Here is a 21638-nt window from a genome sequence, read left to right on the forward strand (position 1 = left end):
GTGCTATCCAAACGTCCTGACCACCTTCCAGCTTTTTTGCACACTTTACTAATACAATAAACATTCAATGTACTGTGCATGACTACATTGGGCTCTGAGGCAATTGTAACTGAATCGAACCAAGAAAAATTTCAAGGCACTCTCAGCCTCACTAACGTTCGTAACTATGTCTAAAACCATGCGACACTATTTGCAACTTCCTTACGACGTGACAAGAATATTTCGATATCTCCTTGAATGCGGAGAAAACTGGAGGCAAATTTGCACCCCATTATGTTCCTGGACTGGACCATTTAGTTGGGGGGACGCGTGGGTAATAGAATTAGCTCCTAATTTGTAATTGATGAGAGACGAAGACGGGTACCACTATATATGTTTCGCATTACTTTATGATTACAGGAATCAGTGAATAATTGCACCTACGGGCAAGCTCTAGAGAGCGGCGGTATGTCTTCACTGGAGTAGTATGCACTATCTGGTTCATACGTACGTTCCAGGTCATAAATCCGATAATCACGTTCACGCCACCTACCCTCAACAGTATACGACATAGTCTGTACCGAATACATATGCTTTATGCATCAACTTGTGCTTTCCAGGCATTTATTAGCAGCAGACAGCAAGATTCATGGACTTAAGCGACGTTGAGCCAAGAAATCTCTTGGCTCCATCAGCCTTATTTCCATCTAGATATTGTGTCACTCCCGCCGCCCAGTGCTACCACCACTTTTGCGTTTTCTCTCAGGAATATGTTGCATCGGAGTGCACACTACGTATGTCTTTGATTTCCACTGTAGAAGCGGTAATAAACCTTAATTAGGAATGTGAATGCTGTAATCTTATCCTCTCTGTTTACAACAAATGCTTACATCCGCTTCTTCTGCATTCCACTCCCTAAGCAGGCTCAACATATAAAGAGGTGTCTGAATCGGGGTCTTTATCCCATAACCTCGCCTAGTCCGCACTAACCAGAAGCGCACTGAGAATCAAAGTCAAACGTACTATGGCTGATCTTTTGAACGTTCCACCAGAAGACAGAGTGGGTCTCAAGGTTAGAGATTTAACAGTCACAACGAAACCTACCACTAACAAAAAGAAGAATCAATATGATGAAGAGAAAGATGCTGCCAAATCTCCTTGTATCCTAAACAATGTTTCCTTTGATGTTGAAGCCGGATCGATGATGGCGATCATGGGGGGTTCTGGATCAGGTAAGACCACATTGTTAAACACGTTATCAGGTCGGATGAATGTTAAGAATAAGAATTTGCAATTTGATGGGTTTATTAACTATTCAGCTGGTGGTGGTGGTGGTGGGAGTCAATTGACTCATGTTTCATCCGCATATTTGCTTCAAACAGATCATTTCTTACCGGGTTTAACCGTTCTTGAGACCTTGAAGTTCCAAGCGGAGTTACGAATCTGGTCTAGTAGTTCAGAGGAACGACTTGAGTTGATCAACTTGTTATTAGAGAAGTTGGAGTTGACTCATTTGGCTTCAACTTTGGTGGTGGACTTTACGCACAAGATCCATTTGTCCGGTGGTGAAAGACGTCGTTTATCACTTGCAATCCAATTGTTAAGTAGACCCAAAGTCTTATTCCTTGATGAACCTACCACGGGGTTGGATCTGAGCTCCTCCTTGAAGTTGATTGGCTTGCTTCAAAAGTTCTGCCAGTCACAGGGGATCACGGTGATTCTCTCCATTCACCAACCAAGATTGGAAATCACAAACATGTTTGATAACATCTGCTTGCTTACCAGAGGTGGAAGAGTTATCTATTACGGTAATATTGCCCAATCCCAAGTCTACTTCAATGATCTTATTCCCCAAGGTTCACTTAGCAACTTGACTTACTCCAACTTTATTGACTACATTATAGATTTATCCGTTAAAGACACTTCAACAGAACAAACAGAACAGGCAACCGTTGATAGAATCAATCGTTTGGTGGAGAACTGGACCTCTACAAGATCTTTTGATGATGAACATATGGGCAGTACAAATCAATTAAAGACGTTGGAGTCAGTCATTCTTGGAGATAAGGCTGCTCTTCCCTTCTATGCCGAAATATATGTTTTGACCAAGAGAAGCTTCATCACAACTTACAGAGACTACATGTCTGTGCTTTCACTTGTGCTTGGTGGAGCCTTCCTTGCCATTTTATGTGGTTGGATCTTCTTCAGACCCACACCTGATTTGGCTGGTATCAGATCTTTAACCTCAGTGTTGTATGTTATGCTTGAAGTCATTGGGTTCAGTCCTTTGTTCATTGAGTTGGAAAGATTGTGTTACATCGATGGGCCCAACTATGTCAGAGAAAGAACAGATAATGTTGTGAGCCCCTTGGGGTTCTTGATCTCCAGAAGATTAGGCAAGTTGTTTTTGGAAGACTTACCTACTTCTATATTGTTTGGAATCATTACTTTCTATATGTGGGGATTGAACTCAGGCACAAGACAATTTTTCATTTATTTGGTGTTCACGGTAGTTAATTATTTGACTGGGGTATCTGTTGCAATGGTGGCATATGCTTTGGCTACTAGTTTCCCTTTATCAATTGTTATTGTAAACATTACTTATCAAATTATGAATTTAGGAAGTGGTTATTTTATTAATGCTTCCACAATGCCTGTCTACGTTAGATGGGTAAAGTATATTGCTTATTTTTACTACAGTATGGAAGGACTTGCTTCGAATCAATTTACGAATTGGTACGGTGCTTGTACTGCTGATGATCCTCAATGTGCTGAATTGAGTGGCTCAAGCGTTTTGAGGAACCTTGGATTTAAAGAGAATTACGTTAATATTCCCATAGTTATTATTGTTGCCTTCACTATTGGGCTTCAGTTGATTGCATGGGTACAGCTTTACTTCAAGTCGCCTGAAATGAGTATGGTGAAAGAAAAGAGGAACAAGATTGGTGGTAATGCTGATGATGAATTATTATTGGGCAGTAAAGAATCAGTAGAAGAAGCTGATCCTTCGATCGTTGAACAGGAACTTAAAAACACCGAATTGGAACGGAAAGAAGACTTGAACTCTTTGGAATTAAACTTGGCTGAAGTTTCTCTAGTTATTAAAGCCGGTAGAGGTGAATCTAAGGTCTTACTTGAGAATATTCTGGCCCATTTCAAGGGAAGTGGGTTAAATGCTATTATGGGACCATCTGGAAGTGGTAAGACTACTTTGCTTAACTATTTGACCAACAGATTATCCACCAAGATGAAGGTAGAAGATCTTACAGGGTCTCTTTATTTGAATGATTACTTGGTTAAGGATACGAAGTCTCTTATGAAGATTTCGTCGATTGTTCCTCAACAAGATTACTTGCTTCCAACTTTAACTGTACGGGAAACACTATTCTATCAAGCTAAATTGAGATTGCCACTTGAAGAACACAAGAACATTCCTAATTTAATTAGTTCATTGATTAGAAAGACCGGACTTACAGATTGTGCTGATTTAATGATTGGAAATGAAGACGTTAAAGGTATTTCTGGAGGAGAAAAGAGAAGACTTACGATTGCCATTCAATTATTGAACCGGTCAAAGATTTTATTTCTTGATGAACCTACCTCTGGTCTTGACTCTGCTACGGCTACAAGTATTTTGCAATTGTTAAAGGACTTGGCCCAACACAATGACTACACAGTGGTTTGTACTATCCATCAACCCAACCAAGATATGTTAAGCATGTTCCAGAACATCTTACTTCTTGGTAGAGGTGGTAAAGCTCTCTTCAATGGTGCACCTTCGAAGATAAGCTCTTATTTTGAAAGCATAGGATACCCTATTGTTGGAGCTGATTCCATTCTACAAGCTGCTCAATTGAAGAAAGACAACCAATCTGATGCTGGGGTGAGTAACAATAATATTGCAGATGCTATGCTTGATTTGGTAGGGAAACAAATCAATGAAACCCTTGAAGACTCCCAAAAACGGGTAATTGAACTTGCTAAGATTTGGTGTCAAGAACAAACCAATTTTTCACTAAAAACCACCGCCAAAGATCTATTAATAGAAGAGTCCCCTACCACCAAGTTGTTTCCTAGTTCACAGTTTGAAAGGAAGAGAAACCCTATGTTTTCACAAATCACCACACTTACTAGGAGACAGTTTGTTAACTCCATACGGTCGTTTGACGTTGTGTTTGCAAGGTACGTGCTGGTTATATTTTTGGCCATTATCTACGTATTATTTTTCACTCCACTTCGTCTGACTCAAGATGGAATCAATAACCGGTTGGGTCTCGTGCAAGAAGTTCTACTCTTGTACTATGTTGGTTTAGTGAACAATCTTTCGTTATATCCGTTCGAAAGAGACCTCTTCTACACTGAATACAGAGATGGTATCTATGGGGCTGGTGAGTTCATGGCTGCATATGCTATTAATGAATTTCCGGCAGAATTCCTTCCCTCAATTGTGTTTAGCGTGTTATGTGTGTTCTCCATTGGGTTACCTAGATCGAATGAAATGTTTTGGAGCTTCTTTATATGTTCCTTTGTGGTGATTCTGTGTGGTGAATCCTTAGGTATCATGGTTAACTCGGTCTTCAACCACTTGGGATTGGCAACAAACTTGCTATCTTCATTGGTAATTGTGGCTATCTTCATGGGTGGTACAATGTCGTTGCAGTTACCTCCATTCTTTAAAGCCTGGAACTACATTAGTCCTTTGAAATATGCTTCGGAAATTTTAATGAAGAAGATCTTCCATGAGAGTACGACATTCAGTTGTTCAGTGGGAAAAGTCACTGACGACTTCAGTTCTTGTACTTTAACCTCGGGTCCTATCGTGTTGGAAAATTACGGATTTGTTCATCAATTGCCTGCTTTTTTTGGTGGCTTAATTGCTTGTCTTGTGCTCTACAGAGTGGTAGCAGTACTCTCAGTCTTTATTAGAACCAAGTACTTCTTCCGTTAGTTTTGCACCTAAGTTTTTTGTACTCCAATGGGATGATCCGGTGGCATATCAGATGATTACCAGCATTTTCATCATGTTAAACTTGGGTTGTCTAGCAGAACACCTAAAACAAACACTATATTTCATAAATCTTTATGTTTGTTTTTGGGTTCACGCACGGCCCTTGGATTAGAATATAATAGACATTTGGTACTTAAGATGACTACAACTATATGTGTCTGTCAAGTATTGTGAAGTTTCCCTTGTGAGTCTTGTCAGTGAATTGAATAGATTGGTTGGTGAATTGGTATTTGCGCCTTTGCTTTCAACGATGACAAGAAAACAAAGGTGATTAATTCCATTGTCAGCAAGCAAGTAAGCACATAAGAAAGGAAGAGATAAAAGTAGCAAGCAATTGACAGGCATAAGGAAAACTTTGTATATTGAAGGAAGAGACCTAAGTATATCATTTAAGAACTATATGTGAACATGGACCACAGTCATTAAGTGTCGGATATGCATACCTAATTCCGACATCAAAACCGTTTGAATAAACTAATGCACGCGGTGTTATATGCAGAATATTTTTTTAACAGTTGTGGTTAGTCATAGTGAGGATACTATGTTATTGTTAGTATAATCATGAACATATTAGAACGCATGTCTCATACAAAATGCCAGGGTATATTTCCACTCATCCTTTTTGTATGTATTTACGTGTGCATGTATTTATGATAGTATTTAGGTATACATGGTGAAGTACTATATAGATAAATGTGTGTTTATGAATATACCCTTGATTAGATACGATATGTATACACATATGTGTATACACATGCTTATATACGATGAAGACATACACACATACACAAGTAAAATATAGATGTAATTCATAAGTGTATAATAGAAATATATTTTTTGGCTTGGTGCGGATTTGTATACCAGTCATCCTTCATAGGCGAAATTTTCCTCACCAAAAGTGATCCCCTTTTCTTTCAAACCAATATACAAATTTAGTGGTCAAAAGGTTAGCAAATTATTGTTTAAAAAGCTACTTGATATCGGAAGACGCACATACTTCTTTGTTTACGTTTACGAAGACCCACCTCGTCATTCGTATATTGATAAGTGTACATATTTACCCTCGTATACATCAAGACTCATATACCTTTTTCCCCACTCACTATGCATAAAGACGGCCATATAGTAAAGAAACTTGGATCATCACAAGATGAACCTCAAAATACAGCTCTGGCCCCCCCTCCCTTGGTGACATCTTTATTTACGCCAACCACATCGCCCCAATCAAACTCCGTACAATCAACAGCGGCCAGTAAAATCTCAAAAAAGTCACTGACAAGTTCCAGAAGAATGTCCAATGAAATGGCCTTTGCAATTAAAGATTTACTCCAAGATAATGATGATACTTCGCTCCAGATCTATAAAATGTACCAGCATAAAAACTATCTACCCCACAACCAACGTATACTGAATATCGCATGGAGAATCCAAAACAGAAAGTTGATGCGGGGGTCTCGAAGAACCATGTCGATGCCCACAACGTCAAGGTCTAGCATGCACATGACGGGTTCGTCGTCAACGTCCACAAATCTACAATACGCCTCCCCCCTGGGATCGAACCTGTCACAGCCCTCGCCTCTGAGGAAACCATCCAGTAACGTTGCCAGTGGCAACAACGTCAATAATATTAATGAAGGGACTTTCAACTCAAACGATCCAAGCGTGGAAGAGTTTGATTATGTGGCACATATCAGACGTATTTCTCAAGCAGCAGATTTCGCCGGTACCGGCGGTGGCACAGCAGGAACCGGAACCGGAACAGCACCAACAACAACTTCCTCATTTAACAGTACAACTCCCCTTAAAACGTCCCCAACAAGCTTCCCTTCGCATCAGGTGTCACCTCCGACTCATTCCAACGTGGACCTTTCGGGTGCCCCACGGCCGAAGCTAGAAACCCCTTCCACTACTGCTACTGCCACCACCAGTACGTCAGACCAGTTAGCAGGTTCCAATTTCCTTTCGTCATACATATCGTCCCTTGAGTCCACTCTCAAACGAGACTACGATAAGGAAGACATCAAATCAGAATCCGTGGACTCCAAGAGTCCGCCAATAGCACATGTTGGTGGTAACAGAAAGGGATCGGAAACCAAGCGAATCCTTCAATGTACAAACTGTTGGACCAAATCCACTCCACTCTGGAGGAAATCAAATGCTGGAGAGCTATTGTGCAATGCCTGTGGATTATTCTACAAATTACACGGAGTGCTCCGTCCTTTGAACCAACGCAACAATAATAATATCAACAACAATCATGCAACTCATATGGGACATACTGGATCTACCAATGCTTCCGCAACACTGTCAGCATACTCTCGAGACAAAAGATGGGATGTGGACATGGAAACAGACACTCCACTATCAAGGTCGCTTCCAACAGGTATGGTAAACGACAATGGGATTGCTTTAGGGATGTCCATGACTATGAGTCAGGGCCCAGAGTTCCAAGCAGCCAACGGGAACGTGGATGAAATTGATAAATTGTTGAACATCAATTTATTTCAAAGTGAATCCTTCACTATAGGAGGAAACAGTGACCAGAATCCCATCGACAACAGCATTAACAATAATAGCAACGGTGGTGCTGTGGACTACTCACATATGTCGACATTCGGAGACGAAATACTATTTGATCAAGTAATGTCTCTGGCAAGTGGGGGTTCAGGTATGGCCCCTACCACCGGTAACGGAGCAACGGAAATGGACTCTAGTTGGAATTGGTTAGACTTTGAACCTGCTGCTACCAATGGGTAAATTTGCCCCGTCCTTCCCGTATTTAGGTGATTTTCATACTATACCCTTATATATTCAATGAACGTGATGAACATTTAGCCACTAGAGCCATTATGGCTCCATATCCTCGTAGTTATATAGAAATTCTATTTTCGTTTACAGTAACCCAATACGGACAGGACATACCGCGAGATCCTTATCAAATTAGAAAACTGAGTGCGCCCACCGTTATTGGAGTGTCGTACCATCAAGTTGTAGCCGCATGTCACGGCCACGGCACTGAGCAATTAAAGCGTGGAGTTGGCTTGGTGAGCAAGTTATATAGATCGGGCCACGGCACAGTGGCAATGGTCTGATCATAATGGTGCAAATATTGAGCCAATTATCTGTCTGTTTAGTTGTCTAACTTATTCCTAGGACTTGTGACTTTCGTTTCCGAGGATTCGGATCCAACAGTGCCTTAGTGATATCAAACTCTTTAGCCATTGCTTCCACATGATTGTTTTGCCAATTACGCAAGACCTCTAGAGCATTGATTAGAGATTGGTTGGAGATATCTGACGGCTGGAGAACTTGTAAGTGATGGAAAGTAGGATCATACACATCTCGTAAAGCACGAGCTTCTCTAACAATTATGCTATCGTTTTCGTGATCTATCCTAGCATCTATCCCTTCTTGTTTAATCATATCTTTGATTACGTCATCAAAAGTCTCATATACATCAGTCAGTTGTGGAAGTTGTTGTTGGAGCCACCAGTGTATTCCTTGGCGAACTCCATGTTGGTCCAACACACTATCTATGGACACACTGGTATTCTCGTGATGGTTTACTACGCTTAAAACCAGAAGCTGTATGAGTTTCCATGTCATTGGCCCGTTAAGTCTTTCATATTGGTCTCTATATTTGCAATAGGTTTCAAAGGTTCCAAACGCAAATAGCTCCAAGGTTTTGCGATCGGCTTCGTCTGCTTCGTCACAAAGATCCACAAAGTTGAAGTTACCAGGCGCCACTATGTATTCCTGAATATCCATGTTTCAGTATCTTAGTAGTGTCATTAAAGTGTGGAGAGATTTTATGGTGGTAACGATTTTGAAGGTATACGGTTCAATTGTGCTTCGCACGACCGTGTACCCTACCATTAACTCAATAGCTGTGGCTTACTTTACTGTAATCTCCGGATAAAGAACTCCGAGAATCATATCCAAAAGTTCAAGTACAACAAGTTTGTTTAACTCCGGATATGTCAATAATTGTAAACGATTTCTAAAGAACTCATTTAAATCTGTTGACGTCTCTTCTTGGTAATAGAAAGATGATGGAGCTAACTTTGCAAATGTTTCAGCAATAGAGTCCATCATTTCTGAAAAAGAAGGACTATCCTCCATTGGCTCATTACCCTTATTTTCCTTTCTAAAATTGAATATGGCTTCTCCCAAAGCTGACATGATAGTACAAGATAAGCCTGGAATATCTAAGGTTTCAACGAGACCTCGGAGATACGAGATCAAAATCGCATTGACTTTCTGTTGTGTAAAAGTACCCAACTCCACTATACCTCGACAAAACAGTAAGGATGACGCTAGTAATGGCTGTCTTGTAGAAAATTCTGTAACCAAATCCACCAAAGCAAATGCTTGCAGTCTAAGAAGATCAATACTGGAAGGGGTAGTAGAGCTTGAAGCCATAATGACGTTGTATAGCTTAAGACACATTTGCTTCGCTCGATCTTTAATAGAGATAAACAGTGCTGTTTCTTTGGTACGGTTCTTTATTCGTGGGAGCACTTGTGTGTATATCTGCTTTATTAGAAACTCAGGTGACGAGAGCACATCGAGTGTTTTCTGGAGAACAAGGTCTCCGAGAAGACTAGAAACAAAGCTCAACACCAATGGTGAAGTTAAAGGTGAATCGAAATCAGGGAGAATTGCCTCTAATAGCTTGATACTCAATATTTCCAAGTATGTATTCCCGTTATTACCATCGTCGAAATAAGCGTGATTCGTCTTTAAGTATCTTTTAATAATCTCTTCATCGTCATTTCGGCCAATCAAACCGGTGCTCTTAAAATCCACTATCAATTGAAGGCCATTATCGGGGTTCTTCGGCACCAATCGCTGGAAATGAGCATGCAATATCCGACAACACTCCTCTCCCAACACTACATAATCCGTACTCTCCAGAGTTAGCCTTCCACAAACATTACCAATGACATCACTTATTATATGAAACAAAGTATGCTCAAACTCAAGGTCATTGGTGTTAAGTTTCTTACTATACCAAGAATCAACATATTCCACTATTAAGCCCGCAACAAACAAGTTCAATACCATGTTTAAATTGGCATCCTCCACAAGTTTAGGCACTTGCTTCACCACAGCAGCAGTTCGCCGCAGCAGCAGCAGCAGCTGGTATCTCTTATTACTGGCAAACATCTGGTATAGAAATTGCCAATCTGGCTGTTGTAGTGGATCGAAATCTTCATCATTGGTTGGTGTTCGGGTGTCCTTGGGTTTCTTCACCCCCGTGACAGTACTTCCGGTCGCGTTCTTTGGCCGTCGTTTCTCGTATTTGTTGCCTTTTAGTTTTGCTCCGGCGCCCACAATCCGGCCCGACTTCTGTTTGTTCATGTTGAAGTTACGTAATGACCAGTAGTAATTTATAGTATGTGTGTTTGCATTTGATAAACGAAATGTGGAGATACCGGGTCCATACACGACCTCAATTTTAAATGTGTTGTACACGACTAAATAAAGAAGTTGAAAAATGCATCTACAAAGATTATCATTCATGTTGTTACTTTATTCCATTCTTGTTCTAATTGAAAGTTGTCTCGGTTATTGATACTGCATTTGGCACAAGCAAAGATTTTATTCCACTGTTGTCATCATGATAAAGAGACTGGGTATTAGAATGCTAAGCACCGAGTGCAAAAGCCGGTTTTATCCGTTGAATGAAAGTTATGAGAAGCTTAGACATATACATTTCCCCGGAATAACCCCATTTATCCGAGGGGAAGAGATCCAAAAAGCAATAGTGAGTGCAAACTTGGACTTTAAGAATATAGAGGGAAAGATCCGTAGACAACAAAAGGCAGCAACAGCCGAAGGAGTAGTCATTAATGAATATGAAACTACATTATTGGAACAAATATTAGCCATGAGACCTCATCCCACTTTGCTTACATTTGAATTCGATAATGTGTATACGGGAGGTAAGCAAATGAAACAAGATCCAAATATAAGTGAACTTATTAAGGGCTATGAAGACATGGGATGCTCTTATCATCAATTAGAAAGAGGGGGTCAAGTCACATGGCATGGTAAAGGACAATTAACAGCGTATACCATATTGGACTTGAAACAATTTAAAAATTTAACTGTGAAATGCTTTGTGGATTCTGTTCTTCTTAAGGCTGCACTGACAACTTTGTCTAAGAACTATCACATCCAAACTTCTACGCATTCAGATAGCCCAGGATTGTATGTGGCTAATGGAGACAAGATTGTTAGTGTGGGATGTAATATCCAACGAGCCATATCATCTTATGGGATTGGCATGAACATAAATCCAGAAATGACGTTTTTAAATACCTTTACCATGTGTGGATTGGAGGGAATTCAAGCTACCTCGGTAGCGAAGGAAACAGGAATGCAACCATCAGTTAAAGAAATAGCAGATCAATATGCTAAAGAAGTAGCATTACTTCTCGGTATCAAAGTTGTGGAGCATATGAGCGGAGCAGAGTTAGAAGTATAATAGACCTCTTGTAATTAGTAGCATTAGACACTCTGAATTAAGTAGCTGGTTCCGGATTACTTCTTTCGATTAAGGATAGCAGATATTGTAGACGCTCTCTTTTATTCCGAAGAAACTTGTATCGTTCTATTTTCTTGTCATCAGTAGTCAATTTAGACAATTGTTCATCCGAAAGCGTTGTATAGGGAATACCTACTAATCTACCTCTTATAAGTTCTCTTTGACCTAACAAGTAGTCTCTTCTTTTACGACACTTGTCCAAACTTTTGCGAATCATTACCAATCTGCTCTTCAATTGAGGCTCAATAAGTCGTATAGCACTTTCTCTGGCATCTGTGACGTCCAGTTCAGGTACGAGTCCGTATATTTTACGAGTGTAGAACATACGAGAGAGGCCAGGAACTGCTTCTGTAGCATTCTCTAAAGTTCCATTCGAAGTCTGGAGTAAATTTAAGCATGATCTCAATCTACTGGTACAGTTGTCCAAGTTACTCATATCAATATGTAAGGGTTTACTAAAGAAAACAGTAGTACTGTAATGGTGTTTACATTTTGATTTCAAGATGACTCGGTATTATTGTTACGCAAAACTAAAATCATCCTTATGTAATTAATTACGTAAGATGAAAATATACGCTGAATATGGTAACAAAAACGTGTCTAGATTTATACAATCGTACATTGTATTAGTCTAACTACTAGTTAGCCTTACAACTAAACCCCATATAATAGCTGTCCTCTTTGTTTTAGACAGTAGTCCGAGGCAAGTACTAACATTAACTACTATTACACAATCTGATCACGACACTTAACCTAGTGGCACAAAAATGCTCAACTGCATTACAAAGCCAATAAACTCAACGACTAACCATTACCTTAACGGGTATGTATATAATAATTTCTTGAGACAATCTACTGTTATGTGAATTCTACCAAACCATTATACTATACATAAGCAGTACCATATAATAGCCCTTATTCCTATTTTGCTTTCGTGTGTGGATAGATGGTAGCGCCCCGAATTATTGTTTGTTTCAAAAGCGAAAGTGGCCTTGAATAAATATACAGTAGTGTATTCTATAGCTTTAACCCTACTATAAACATTGAAATAGTAATCATCACTATCCCTTAATAGTGAAGGCAGGAAATACTTAGACTACTTTGGAAATTGTACGTGGTTTTTTTCCCGGAACTTTTTGGCCTTCTCCATCAGATTTTACTATAAGGAGCAACTTTATCTTGGATCCGCTACCATCAGGTGCCTGATCCACTTGCCACAAGAGGTAATTTGATGGGAAGAAATATAGATGGCTGTGTCTAGTGACATACAGTTTGATTTGGTAGCCACGTCTCCTCTGAAACGGATGATGTTTGCTACTACCAATAGTAATAATAAGAGCGTAACAGGATCGGAATCAGGATCAAGATCGGGGCTGAATCTAAATACGAATTCAAACTCCCTTTCAAGTTTAAATTCTACCTCCAGTTCCAGTTCCAGTTCAAGCTCTAATCATAATGAAGAATCACATGTTTCAAGCGGAAGGAAACGGTCTAACTCACAGTCTCACGTGGTAGCTATGCCAACAGGTATAGGATCTCATGGCCATTTGGTTAATATTCAAGAAGATGGTTTGGAAACTATAATGAGTGATACCAGTCCCTTAGGTAGACGTGATAGTTTTGAAGCCTGTAATGGAGTTGTCACTGATAATACTAGTAATGAATCGTCGTCTGATGAATCCAACATAACACCTGGTCACCTTAATAATGGTTATGGGAACTACAATGGAATTAATTCTGGTTTGAACATCACTGGCCAAAGAAATACAAAGAATACATCAAGTTCAGCAGAAGCAGCAGCAGTACCACCAATATCAACCACGACTCCTTCGAATTCTGTCCGTGCTAAGGAAAAACCCTCTTCCGGTTCTTCGAAAGTAGCTTCAAACTCTCAGGTTTTACATGAAGGTTCTTCAAAAGAGGGTAAGCGTACAGCATGCGAATATATGGTGACTTTGGTCCTGTTGAATGATACATTTGTTAAGAAACAATTGCACGTACCATATTATCCTGAAACAATGAAGTTGGGACGTCCTATAGGAGCAAAGATCAAGCCAGATGTGAATAATGGGTACTTTGACTCAAGAGTTCTCAGTAGAAATCACGCTGATCTTTACATAGATCCCACGACTGGAGATCTTATGCTTAAAGATTTGAATTCTTCTAATGGTACATTTGTTAATGATGTTAAACTAGGAGCAGAACCAGTGGCGTTGCAAATTGGTGACACCGTTCATCTTGGGTTCAATATTCAGGCTGAATCTAATCATAAACAAATCTCCGTCAGAGTAGAGAACATCAACATAATCACCAATTACATGGGCAACAATATGATGTGGAATGATAAGAGATCGAAACATGTTGAATATGTGAGGAATATTTATAACCAATTGTGTACTATGGAAAAGGAGGAAACACCAGAAGAGGTAGTGGAGTCATTTTCATCATCCAAACGAATGGTAACATTTGACAATGCATTATTTGGAGATATTAATCCCAAATTTGAGGATAACTTGTTGGGTCTCTTTAATAAAAATGGAGCTGGTTTCTTCAATAACTCACAGATTATCAATAATACTGCATTAGAAGGTGTTTTAAATATTTTAACTCTAAGTTTGAGTGAGGTGAGACAACAGAATAATACCCTTAAATCTCTTGAAAGCTATATCAGGAAGTATCTGACACAAACAGACATCCTCGTGCAACGTCACATTGATGATATCACCAACCGAAAGTTTCACGAAATGGATATCAGTTTTAATAAGGAGAGACAACATCATCGCAGTATGAAGCTGGAGTACAAGCATTATAAGGAGGAAGCAGAAGGCAAGATAGACATATTGAAGAATGAGAACATTGAACTTAGTAATGAAGTAGGAGAATTGAAAGATACAATTCTAATGCTCCAACAGATGATGTCATCGTCTTCTAAATCATCTTCAGAAAAGGAAAAGACAAAGGAAGGTGAAACGGTGACTGAAATAAATTCCGAATCCAATTTCAACATTCCCAGAGATACTTTAACTGCTGCAACTGATCCAGTGGAATGTTTAGACACCCTTGCAGCACAGTTAAGTGAAGTTATTGAGAAACCAAAGGATGTTGATGATGATGACATCGAGGTCCACCAGTTGGAGCATCTTCTGAATAGTAGTGAAGCCCTGGAAGATAGAGATGATTGTATAGCTAAAGAAGTGGAGCAGACTCGAAGCCTGACGTCTACACCACCGCAATCGGCGTCTTCGTCATCATCGATAACGGGAACTACATCTCGAACCCATGCTGCCGTTTTGGGTATTTCAGCTGTCCTTATAAGCGTACTAATCCACCGTCTCTCTCAATAGGACGCGCAAGATTGTTAATTTTAATTAGAAGGAAAGGTAGCACTATATATAGTTCTTAAAAATTGGTGTTCGGGTGTTGTATATGTCAATCACATGACTCAACTAGGTACTACATGGAGTGGAACTTTGAAGTTTTCTACTTTCATATTAGTTAAAAATCTTCCCAATAGCAAGGAAAATCTTTACGGTTTCTTGTTTTGCTATACTTTTAAAGTTTCTTGACGTAGTTTATGCTATTACATCTGTTCACTTTACCCCGGTATAAATTTACCCTCGGAAAGGCCTCGAAAATTGTTGCGATTTATTCACTAATGTTAGTTTCAAAATGAACTGATTTCCTTTTTACCAGTTCTTCCTTTACATCCACGAGCTCGTATAATTTGTGATGAGTCTTATAAAAAGCGTATCAGGTATTGGTGCTAGGCGCCAGTTATCGATACTCTCGATCCCTGCGTTGCTTATGGTGTTCTCCAAAGAGAATCGGTTGGCAGACTTAATGGAGCAAGGGAGGCTTCATTACAACGATTCAAATACAGCACTTAACAAGGAAAACAAACAAGCTAAGCCATATTTTGAGCGAAGGGAACCTGATTATCCTGATCATATACCATTGACTCATTTAGAAAGGTTAGGTATGATAATTGGATCACTGATAGGATCATATTTCCATCCTGAAAGAAATGAATTTATTGTGGGGTTAGGTGAATCCACAGCTTTCCCATTTATATTGAAGAAATTACAACATCAAATGCTTTCAGATCCAGTGGGAAGAAGAATATTACGAGAACGTCCTCGAATGACTCTGACGTCTTTAGATTTAGATTATCTCCGGTCCCTACCTGCTAATACTTTAGGACGTACATATGTGGAATGGCTTGATAAGGAAGGAGTAAGTCCGGATACTCGTGTGGCAGTTCGCTACATTGATAATGAAGAGTTGGCTTATGTTTTTCAAAGATATAGGGAATGCCATGATTTCTATCATGCTATTACTGGACTTCCTATTATTATTGAAGGAGAAATTTCAGTTAAAGTTTTGGAATACTTCAATATTGGTATTCCTATGACTGGGTTAGGTGCAGCTTTTGCACCTTTACGGTTGAAACCTAAACAGAAGGAACGTCTTTATTCGATATATTATCCTTGGGCTATCCGTAATGGTTTACGTTCTAAACCATTGATCAATGTATTCTGGGAAGAATTATTAGAAAGAGATGTTGACGAGCTTCGTAATGAGTTGGGGATAGAAGCTCCACCCGATTTAAGAGAACTTCGTCGTCAACAAGGGAAGAAACTGGGGTCAAAGTCGGCAAGAAAAAGTGCAAAATGAAGAAATCAAATAATTTTTCACATGTACATAGATATATTATACGATATGAATTAGTGTCAATATTGATGCAATTATCTACTTCTTTAATGCAAAAGAAGAAACTGTTATGCAAGTATATCTTAAAATGTCCTTTGACGCATTCAATCACTCATTTGATTATATACCGGAATGAATTGGTAGGTGAAACTAGATGGTCAACTATCAACATTTGAGATGATTGCTGTTGAAATGATACTTGGAAAAGTGATTACTTGTTTTCATTGAACTATTCCTTTAAAAAGTGTCTAAAATATGTCACAATTGGTTTACAAATTTTTTTTGAAAAAGGCATGTAAAGATAACTACTAATTGAAGAGGCTTTTTCTGGGTTGCCTTATTGTTCCTGATGGGACGGCTGACACTACTAGTGCTATCACTTTTCTGAAGCTCGTACTAACTATCTTCAGGTAGCAGCGGATAAATTGCTCCAGATTGGTCCATCGGAGGATCCATACTTCGAGCCTATACCAGAGAACGAATTACACTTTTATCAAAGGAAAGGGGCAGTTAGAAAACGGAAACTTCCAGACATAATTCCTTCCAGTGATTTGAAGATCCTTGAATCAGTTAAACGGAAAGCCTACCGATTAGATTTGCAATTGAGTTTATGTGGACTTCGTCTTGGATGGGCTGGAGTTATTGGGTTACTTCCATGGATTGGAGACGCTATTTGTTTCTGTCTTGCGCTTCAATTGATCAAGAAAGCTGACTCAATTGAAGGAGGATTACCTCCTGCATTGAAGCAGAAGATGACTGCTAATGCTATGATTGATTTTGGGTTTGGATTGGTGCCCATTGTGGGGGATTTGATTAACATCATCTATAAGTGTAACTCTAGAAACTTTATACTTTTAGAAAAGTATTTGGTTGAAAAGTATACGGCGCAGGTGCCGGTTAAAGTCGGCACCAGTGGAGCCGATGGAGCAGCTCCTAACGAAGGGAAGCCGCCTCTACCTCCAAGGCTTGAACCCTAGACTTGAATTGATCTATGAATTGAATTATTTGATCCAATTTCATCAACTGGCCCTCAATGGAGTCACATTGGTTTAATAACTGGTCGGTGTGCTTCAATTCGTTATCTATAGATAGTTCATCGCTTAGGAAAGTATCTATAAGGGATTTTTTATGCATAAGAGCATTGTAAGTTGTGTCACTTAAATTTTGAAGATGGTCTTTTATCTTAAACATTAAATAGTCATACTTTAAACATAGATCTTTAATGTTTAATGGATCATCCGTTGCTTGTGGATCTAACTGTTCAGGTATTGTGGAACTCATACGGTGATAGTGTGTTAGGTAATCTATAAGCAGTAAATGGATGTTAACGCCACCAACAGACTAAGATGAAGAGTTGTTTTTGACCGGGAGTTTATAGTCGAATGCGAAATTACTTCGGAACTTACGAGTGAATCATGTATCGAACAATTTGTGTATTAAAGTAAAAAGATACATGCATAACTCGGGAGTGGCTGTAGATACACAGGGAACATTATGGATTCGTATATTTACAGTGCTTGTATTACTACGGATATTGTTACAACTGCTTCTACTGCAGAGTCAGGTAACAATTCGTACATATGAGCAATTATTGTACCTCCTATTATTACTACTTTATGCTTGTAAATTGTCTAAACTACAGTCTACTTGTAATAAATTACCTCTATCTGTGTGTCTGTTTGATTACATATCTGTCCGTATATCTGCACGTCTGTGCTTCTATCTATCTGCGTTTCTGCCTTCTGTGTAGCTGTCTTCCTGCCTTCTTCTGCCACCCTTCCGTTGCACCTTTGTTGATATCGCACACTTTTTTTCCAGCAAACGGGGAAACAAACTCGACACTCTCTTCCTTAGCCATGTCGTATTCCATTTCCAAGATCAACCCTAAGTTGTTACGGCGTATATGTATGTCCCTTTATTGGCACCGGAATGATATTATGAACTATGATAGTGGATAAAAGTAATTCAATTGTGATCCATCATATGTGACGAATCATATTGATACCATTTATGGCCTATCATTTGTGATGTATCATATTCGAATATATAATATCATTCCCTTTCCGTTCACCTACTAACCCCTTTAGACCGTGCTTGTCGTCCAACACTTCAAGAACCAAATTTGGCATTAAACCTTGAAATATGTGATTGGGTTAATGCTAAACAAGGATCGGCTCCAAGAGAAGCTGCTATTGCTGTTGTCAAGTTGATTTCTCAAAGAGACCCTCAAACTTCGGAATTGGCCATTGCCCTCTTAGATAATCTTGTTAAGAACTGTGGGTATCCATTTCATCTTCAAATTTCTAGAAAGGAGTTTTTAAATGAATTGGTTAAAAGATTCCCTGAATCTCCTCCAATTCGTTATAATCGAGTTCAAAGATTGGTCTTAGCCCAAATCGAAGAATGGTATCAAACTATTTGTAAGACTTCCAAATATAAGGAAGATTTCACATATATTAGAGATATGCATAGATTATTAAGTAATAAGGGGTATGTGTTCCCTGAAGTCAAAGTGGAAGATGCAGCCGTATTGAATCCATCTGATAACTTGAAATCTATGGAGGAATTACAAAAGGAAGAAGCAGTGGTTCATTCAGCTAAATTACAAGAATTGATTCGTAGAGGTAGACCTCAAGATTTACAAGAAGCCAATAAGTTGATGAAGATCATGGCCGGCTTTAAGAATGATAACGTTGAAGAAAATAAGAAGCAATTGACCAGTGATGTTTCTCGTTTGAAACGGAAAGTTGAAATCTTGGATGAGATGCTTGTTACTGTTGAATCATCATCTGGAATTGTTGAAGATTCAAATGAAGCTGCTATTGAGTTATATGCTTCAATAAAATCTTCTCAGCCAAGTATCACCAAGATTATAGAGGAAGAGCAAAATGAAAGTGGAGGAAACTCAGATCATATTCAAACTTTACTTGTTCTTAATGATAACATCAATGTTGTTATGAACAAATTCCAATTATTACGTAAGGGTAATGTTTCTGAGGCTTCTAATTTGAAAATTACATCTCTGGGTTCCGGTTCTAATGGTGGTGGAAGTGCTAATGATTTGAACTTGATTGACTTTGACGATGATGCTCCAATTAGTAGTGATTCCAAAGATGATCAAGGGTTTAATGATTTATTGAACGATTTATCTTCATTATCCTTTTCCTCCAATGCCACCTCCACTACTAATACTAATCCATTGAATTTATATGGTAGTGGAGGGTCCATTTCACTTGGTTTACAACAACCAAAGCCAACACCTCCATTACCAAGTTCCACCAATAATAATAGTCTTAATTTGTTGGGAGATTTGAATTCACCTTCACCACAATTACAAAGTAACCAATCGTCTTCCTTGGACCCATTTAATCTTAATTTCCCATCTTCAACGCCTACTACTATCACCACTCCCCAATCAAACAGTACCAGAATTATCAATGAATCGGATAAATTAAAAATTGAAGTCAACACTTTAGATTCAACCAGTACCAGCTTTAAAGGTGATGCTTTATTTTCCAATAATTCATTTATGAACACTTATGAAGACTTTAAATTCTTATTGGCTGTTCCCAAATCATGTACTTTGAAGTTGGAGGCTCAATCTTCCAATGTCTTGAGAGCTGGAACCAATAAAGGAGTTTCCCAAAGGTTTATTATTGAAAACCCCAATAATAAACCATTGAAAATTAAGTGGAAGGTTGAATATTCCTGTAACGGACAAAGATTCGAAGAGACTGGTGTGTCAACCTTATAAACAATTATAGAAACAATCAATTAATATTTTTAAGAATAAAGAAGAATAAAAGTGAATGAACAAAGAAGAATAAACCCAGCTATTTAAGGCTTCACCAAAATATCATCAACAACTACAATCACATAATCTTCCAACCCAGTGGCCCTTTTAATTTCAATGACCTTTGCTTGTTGTACTCCGTCAATGAATACCTTACTGTCCTCAACAGAGACCTTATTGTCCATGTAGTTATGTTCAAGCTTGAGCTTGTGTCCCAAAGCAATGTGAGCTTTGATGAAGTCATTCAAGTTGTGTTTAGCATCTTCCTCGGTATCTACAGCAAGTGGATACTCCCAAGGCTTTTTGGTATACTTATCAAAAGCCAGATCCAATGGAGCAAACACAAAAGTATGGTCATTCTTTGACTTATTTTGCTTCATCAACTTCTTGTGGTGACCTTTACAGTGCTTGCTTCTCTTAACATTTTGATGAGCGACATTTAACTCTGCTACATCAAAGTCTCTTAAATAGTTGGCGAAAATGGTTAATTTGGGCATCGTGTCTAATAAGGTGTTAATAGCCGAGGTTTCACCGTCACCAATGAAATCATCATCGGCTTTAGTAGAAACAGTTTCTGTGCCAACTTGGAGTAACTGTTGAGTCCTTTGAACAAGAGATGAAAGAACATCTTCAATGGAAGGCACAAACGACAAATCTCTCTTGGAAATGGTAGCATAGACAACAGGAATGTCGTTGCTGTCAGAAGAATCTCTCTTTGTAATAAGTTTCTTGAGATCAACGACATTCTTTGGTTCTCTTTTAACTGGAATAAACTTGTGAATATCAACGACATTCTTGGCCTCTCTCTTTGTAGGAACCAATCTATGAATATCAACGACATTCTTGGCTTCCCTTTTAGTGGGAACAAACTTATGGATATCAACGACATTCTTAGGTTCTCTTTTACCAATAGCAGTCAAAGCTTCAAGGTCACCTCTCTTACTGTAAACGGCATATGCAGTAGCAACAGCAGGATCAGAAACTACGCTGACATCACCTCTTTTGTTAATGGTGAATTCAATCAAAGGTTCAGCTTGGTTGTTTGCTCCAAAATCATAGACCAAGTTCTCGTCGTCAACTGCTCTCTTAAAAACTTCAACTGAAAAGTGAGCCTCTGCATCTTCGTCTTCCTTCCGGGAAACTAAAGACGATACAACGATCTCTTCCGAACCGTCGTCTCTCTTGCGAACAAAGATTCCGTATTCAGCAGCATCTCTTTTAACAACTGTCAAAAGCACGTCATCTTCTGCTCTCTTGCTAATAGTTCCAGAGCCATAGAAGATTTGGACTGGTTCCTCAACAATATCATCTTCCTCTCTCTTGGAAATGGTACCGTAAGCCACTTCAATTTCAGAGTCTCCTTCTCTGTTAACTAGCTGTGGTTCAAGCTCCGTGCCAATAGCTGCAGCCTGTGCAACCACAGCTACAGTCAAGCATGCAGCAACTCCAAATGAAGACTTCATGTTATAGTGTTTATTGTTGTCAGTAGTATCGTAAGGGAGATGGAAGAGACGGAAAAGTACTTGGTGATACTTTGAGGGTATTTTTATTTGAAAACAAAAGGGGCTGCTTATGTAAGGAACAGACTTTAGTAG

At 39.0% G+C, this 21638-nt stretch overlaps 9 protein-coding genes across 9 annotated transcripts; 5 read left to right on the plus strand and 4 right to left on the minus strand.

Annotated features, from left to right (window-relative positions):
- Positions 1-1003: 1003 nt before the first annotated feature.
- KQ657_001304 (uncharacterized protein) lies at positions 1004-7744 on the plus strand (the record flags this gene model as incomplete). The annotated part of the gene is made up of 5 exons (XM_043192102.1): positions 1004-4879; positions 5154-5171; positions 6481-6501; positions 6557-6719; positions 6933-7744. 5 exons carry the CDS (start codon positions 1004-1006, stop codon positions 7742-7744), a joined length of 4890 nt encoding a protein of 1629 aa, XP_043048397.1.
- Positions 7745-8125: 381 nt separating this feature from the next.
- KQ657_001305 (uncharacterized protein) lies at positions 8126-8755 on the minus strand (the record flags this gene model as incomplete). The annotated part of the gene is made up of 1 exon (XM_043192103.1): positions 8126-8755. One exon carries the CDS (start codon positions 8753-8755, stop codon positions 8126-8128), a length of 630 nt encoding a protein of 209 aa, XP_043048398.1.
- A 126-nt stretch (positions 8756-8881) lies between these two features.
- Positions 8882-9936, minus strand: KQ657_001306 (uncharacterized protein; the record flags this gene model as incomplete). The annotated part of the gene is made up of 2 exons (XM_043192104.1): positions 8882-9838; positions 9928-9936. The coding sequence occupies 2 exons, from the start codon at positions 9934-9936 to the stop codon at positions 8882-8884; spliced, it is 966 nt and encodes a 321-aa protein (XP_043048399.1).
- Positions 9937-10610: 674 nt separating this feature from the next.
- KQ657_001307 (lipoyl(octanoyl) transferase) lies at positions 10611-11480 on the plus strand (the record flags this gene model as incomplete). Its single annotated transcript, XM_043192105.1, has 1 exon — positions 10611-11480. One exon carries the CDS (start codon positions 10611-10613, stop codon positions 11478-11480), a length of 870 nt encoding a protein of 289 aa, XP_043048400.1.
- A 37-nt stretch (positions 11481-11517) lies between these two features.
- On the minus strand, positions 11518-11976 carry SPC19 (Spc19p; the record flags this gene model as incomplete). Its single annotated transcript, XM_043192106.1, has 1 exon — positions 11518-11976. One exon carries the CDS (start codon positions 11974-11976, stop codon positions 11518-11520), a length of 459 nt encoding a protein of 152 aa, XP_043048401.1.
- Positions 11977-13057: 1081 nt separating this feature from the next.
- Positions 13058-14884, plus strand: KQ657_001309 (uncharacterized protein; the record flags this gene model as incomplete). The annotated part of the gene is made up of 1 exon (XM_043192107.1): positions 13058-14884. The coding sequence occupies one exon, from the start codon at positions 13058-13060 to the stop codon at positions 14882-14884; it is 1827 nt and encodes a 608-aa protein (XP_043048402.1).
- Positions 14885-15269: 385 nt separating this feature from the next.
- On the plus strand, positions 15270-17227 carry COQ4 (Ubiquinone biosynthesis protein; the record flags this gene model as incomplete). The annotated part of the gene is made up of 3 exons (XM_043192108.1): positions 15270-15273; positions 15295-16203; positions 16665-17227. The coding sequence occupies 3 exons, from the start codon at positions 15270-15272 to the stop codon at positions 17225-17227; spliced, it is 1476 nt and encodes a 491-aa protein (XP_043048403.1).
- Positions 17228-18106: 879 nt separating this feature from the next.
- Positions 18107-20004, plus strand: GGA2 (phosphatidylinositol 4-phosphate-binding protein; the record flags this gene model as incomplete). Its single annotated transcript, XM_043192109.1, has 2 exons — positions 18107-18155; positions 18338-20004. The coding sequence occupies 2 exons, from the start codon at positions 18107-18109 to the stop codon at positions 20002-20004; spliced, it is 1716 nt and encodes a 571-aa protein (XP_043048404.1).
- Positions 20005-20087: 83 nt separating this feature from the next.
- KQ657_001312 (uncharacterized protein) lies at positions 20088-21506 on the minus strand (the record flags this gene model as incomplete). The annotated part of the gene is made up of 1 exon (XM_043192110.1): positions 20088-21506. The coding sequence occupies one exon, from the start codon at positions 21504-21506 to the stop codon at positions 20088-20090; it is 1419 nt and encodes a 472-aa protein (XP_043048405.1).
- Positions 21507-21638: the final 132 nt, after the last annotated feature.

The sequence above is a fragment of the Scheffersomyces spartinae genome, assembly GCF_019049425.1.
Source record: "Scheffersomyces spartinae strain ARV_011 chromosome Unknown scaffold_15, whole genome shotgun sequence".
Taxonomy (NCBI): Eukaryota; Fungi; Ascomycota; class Pichiomycetes; order Serinales; family Debaryomycetaceae; genus Lizanozyma; species Lizanozyma spartinae.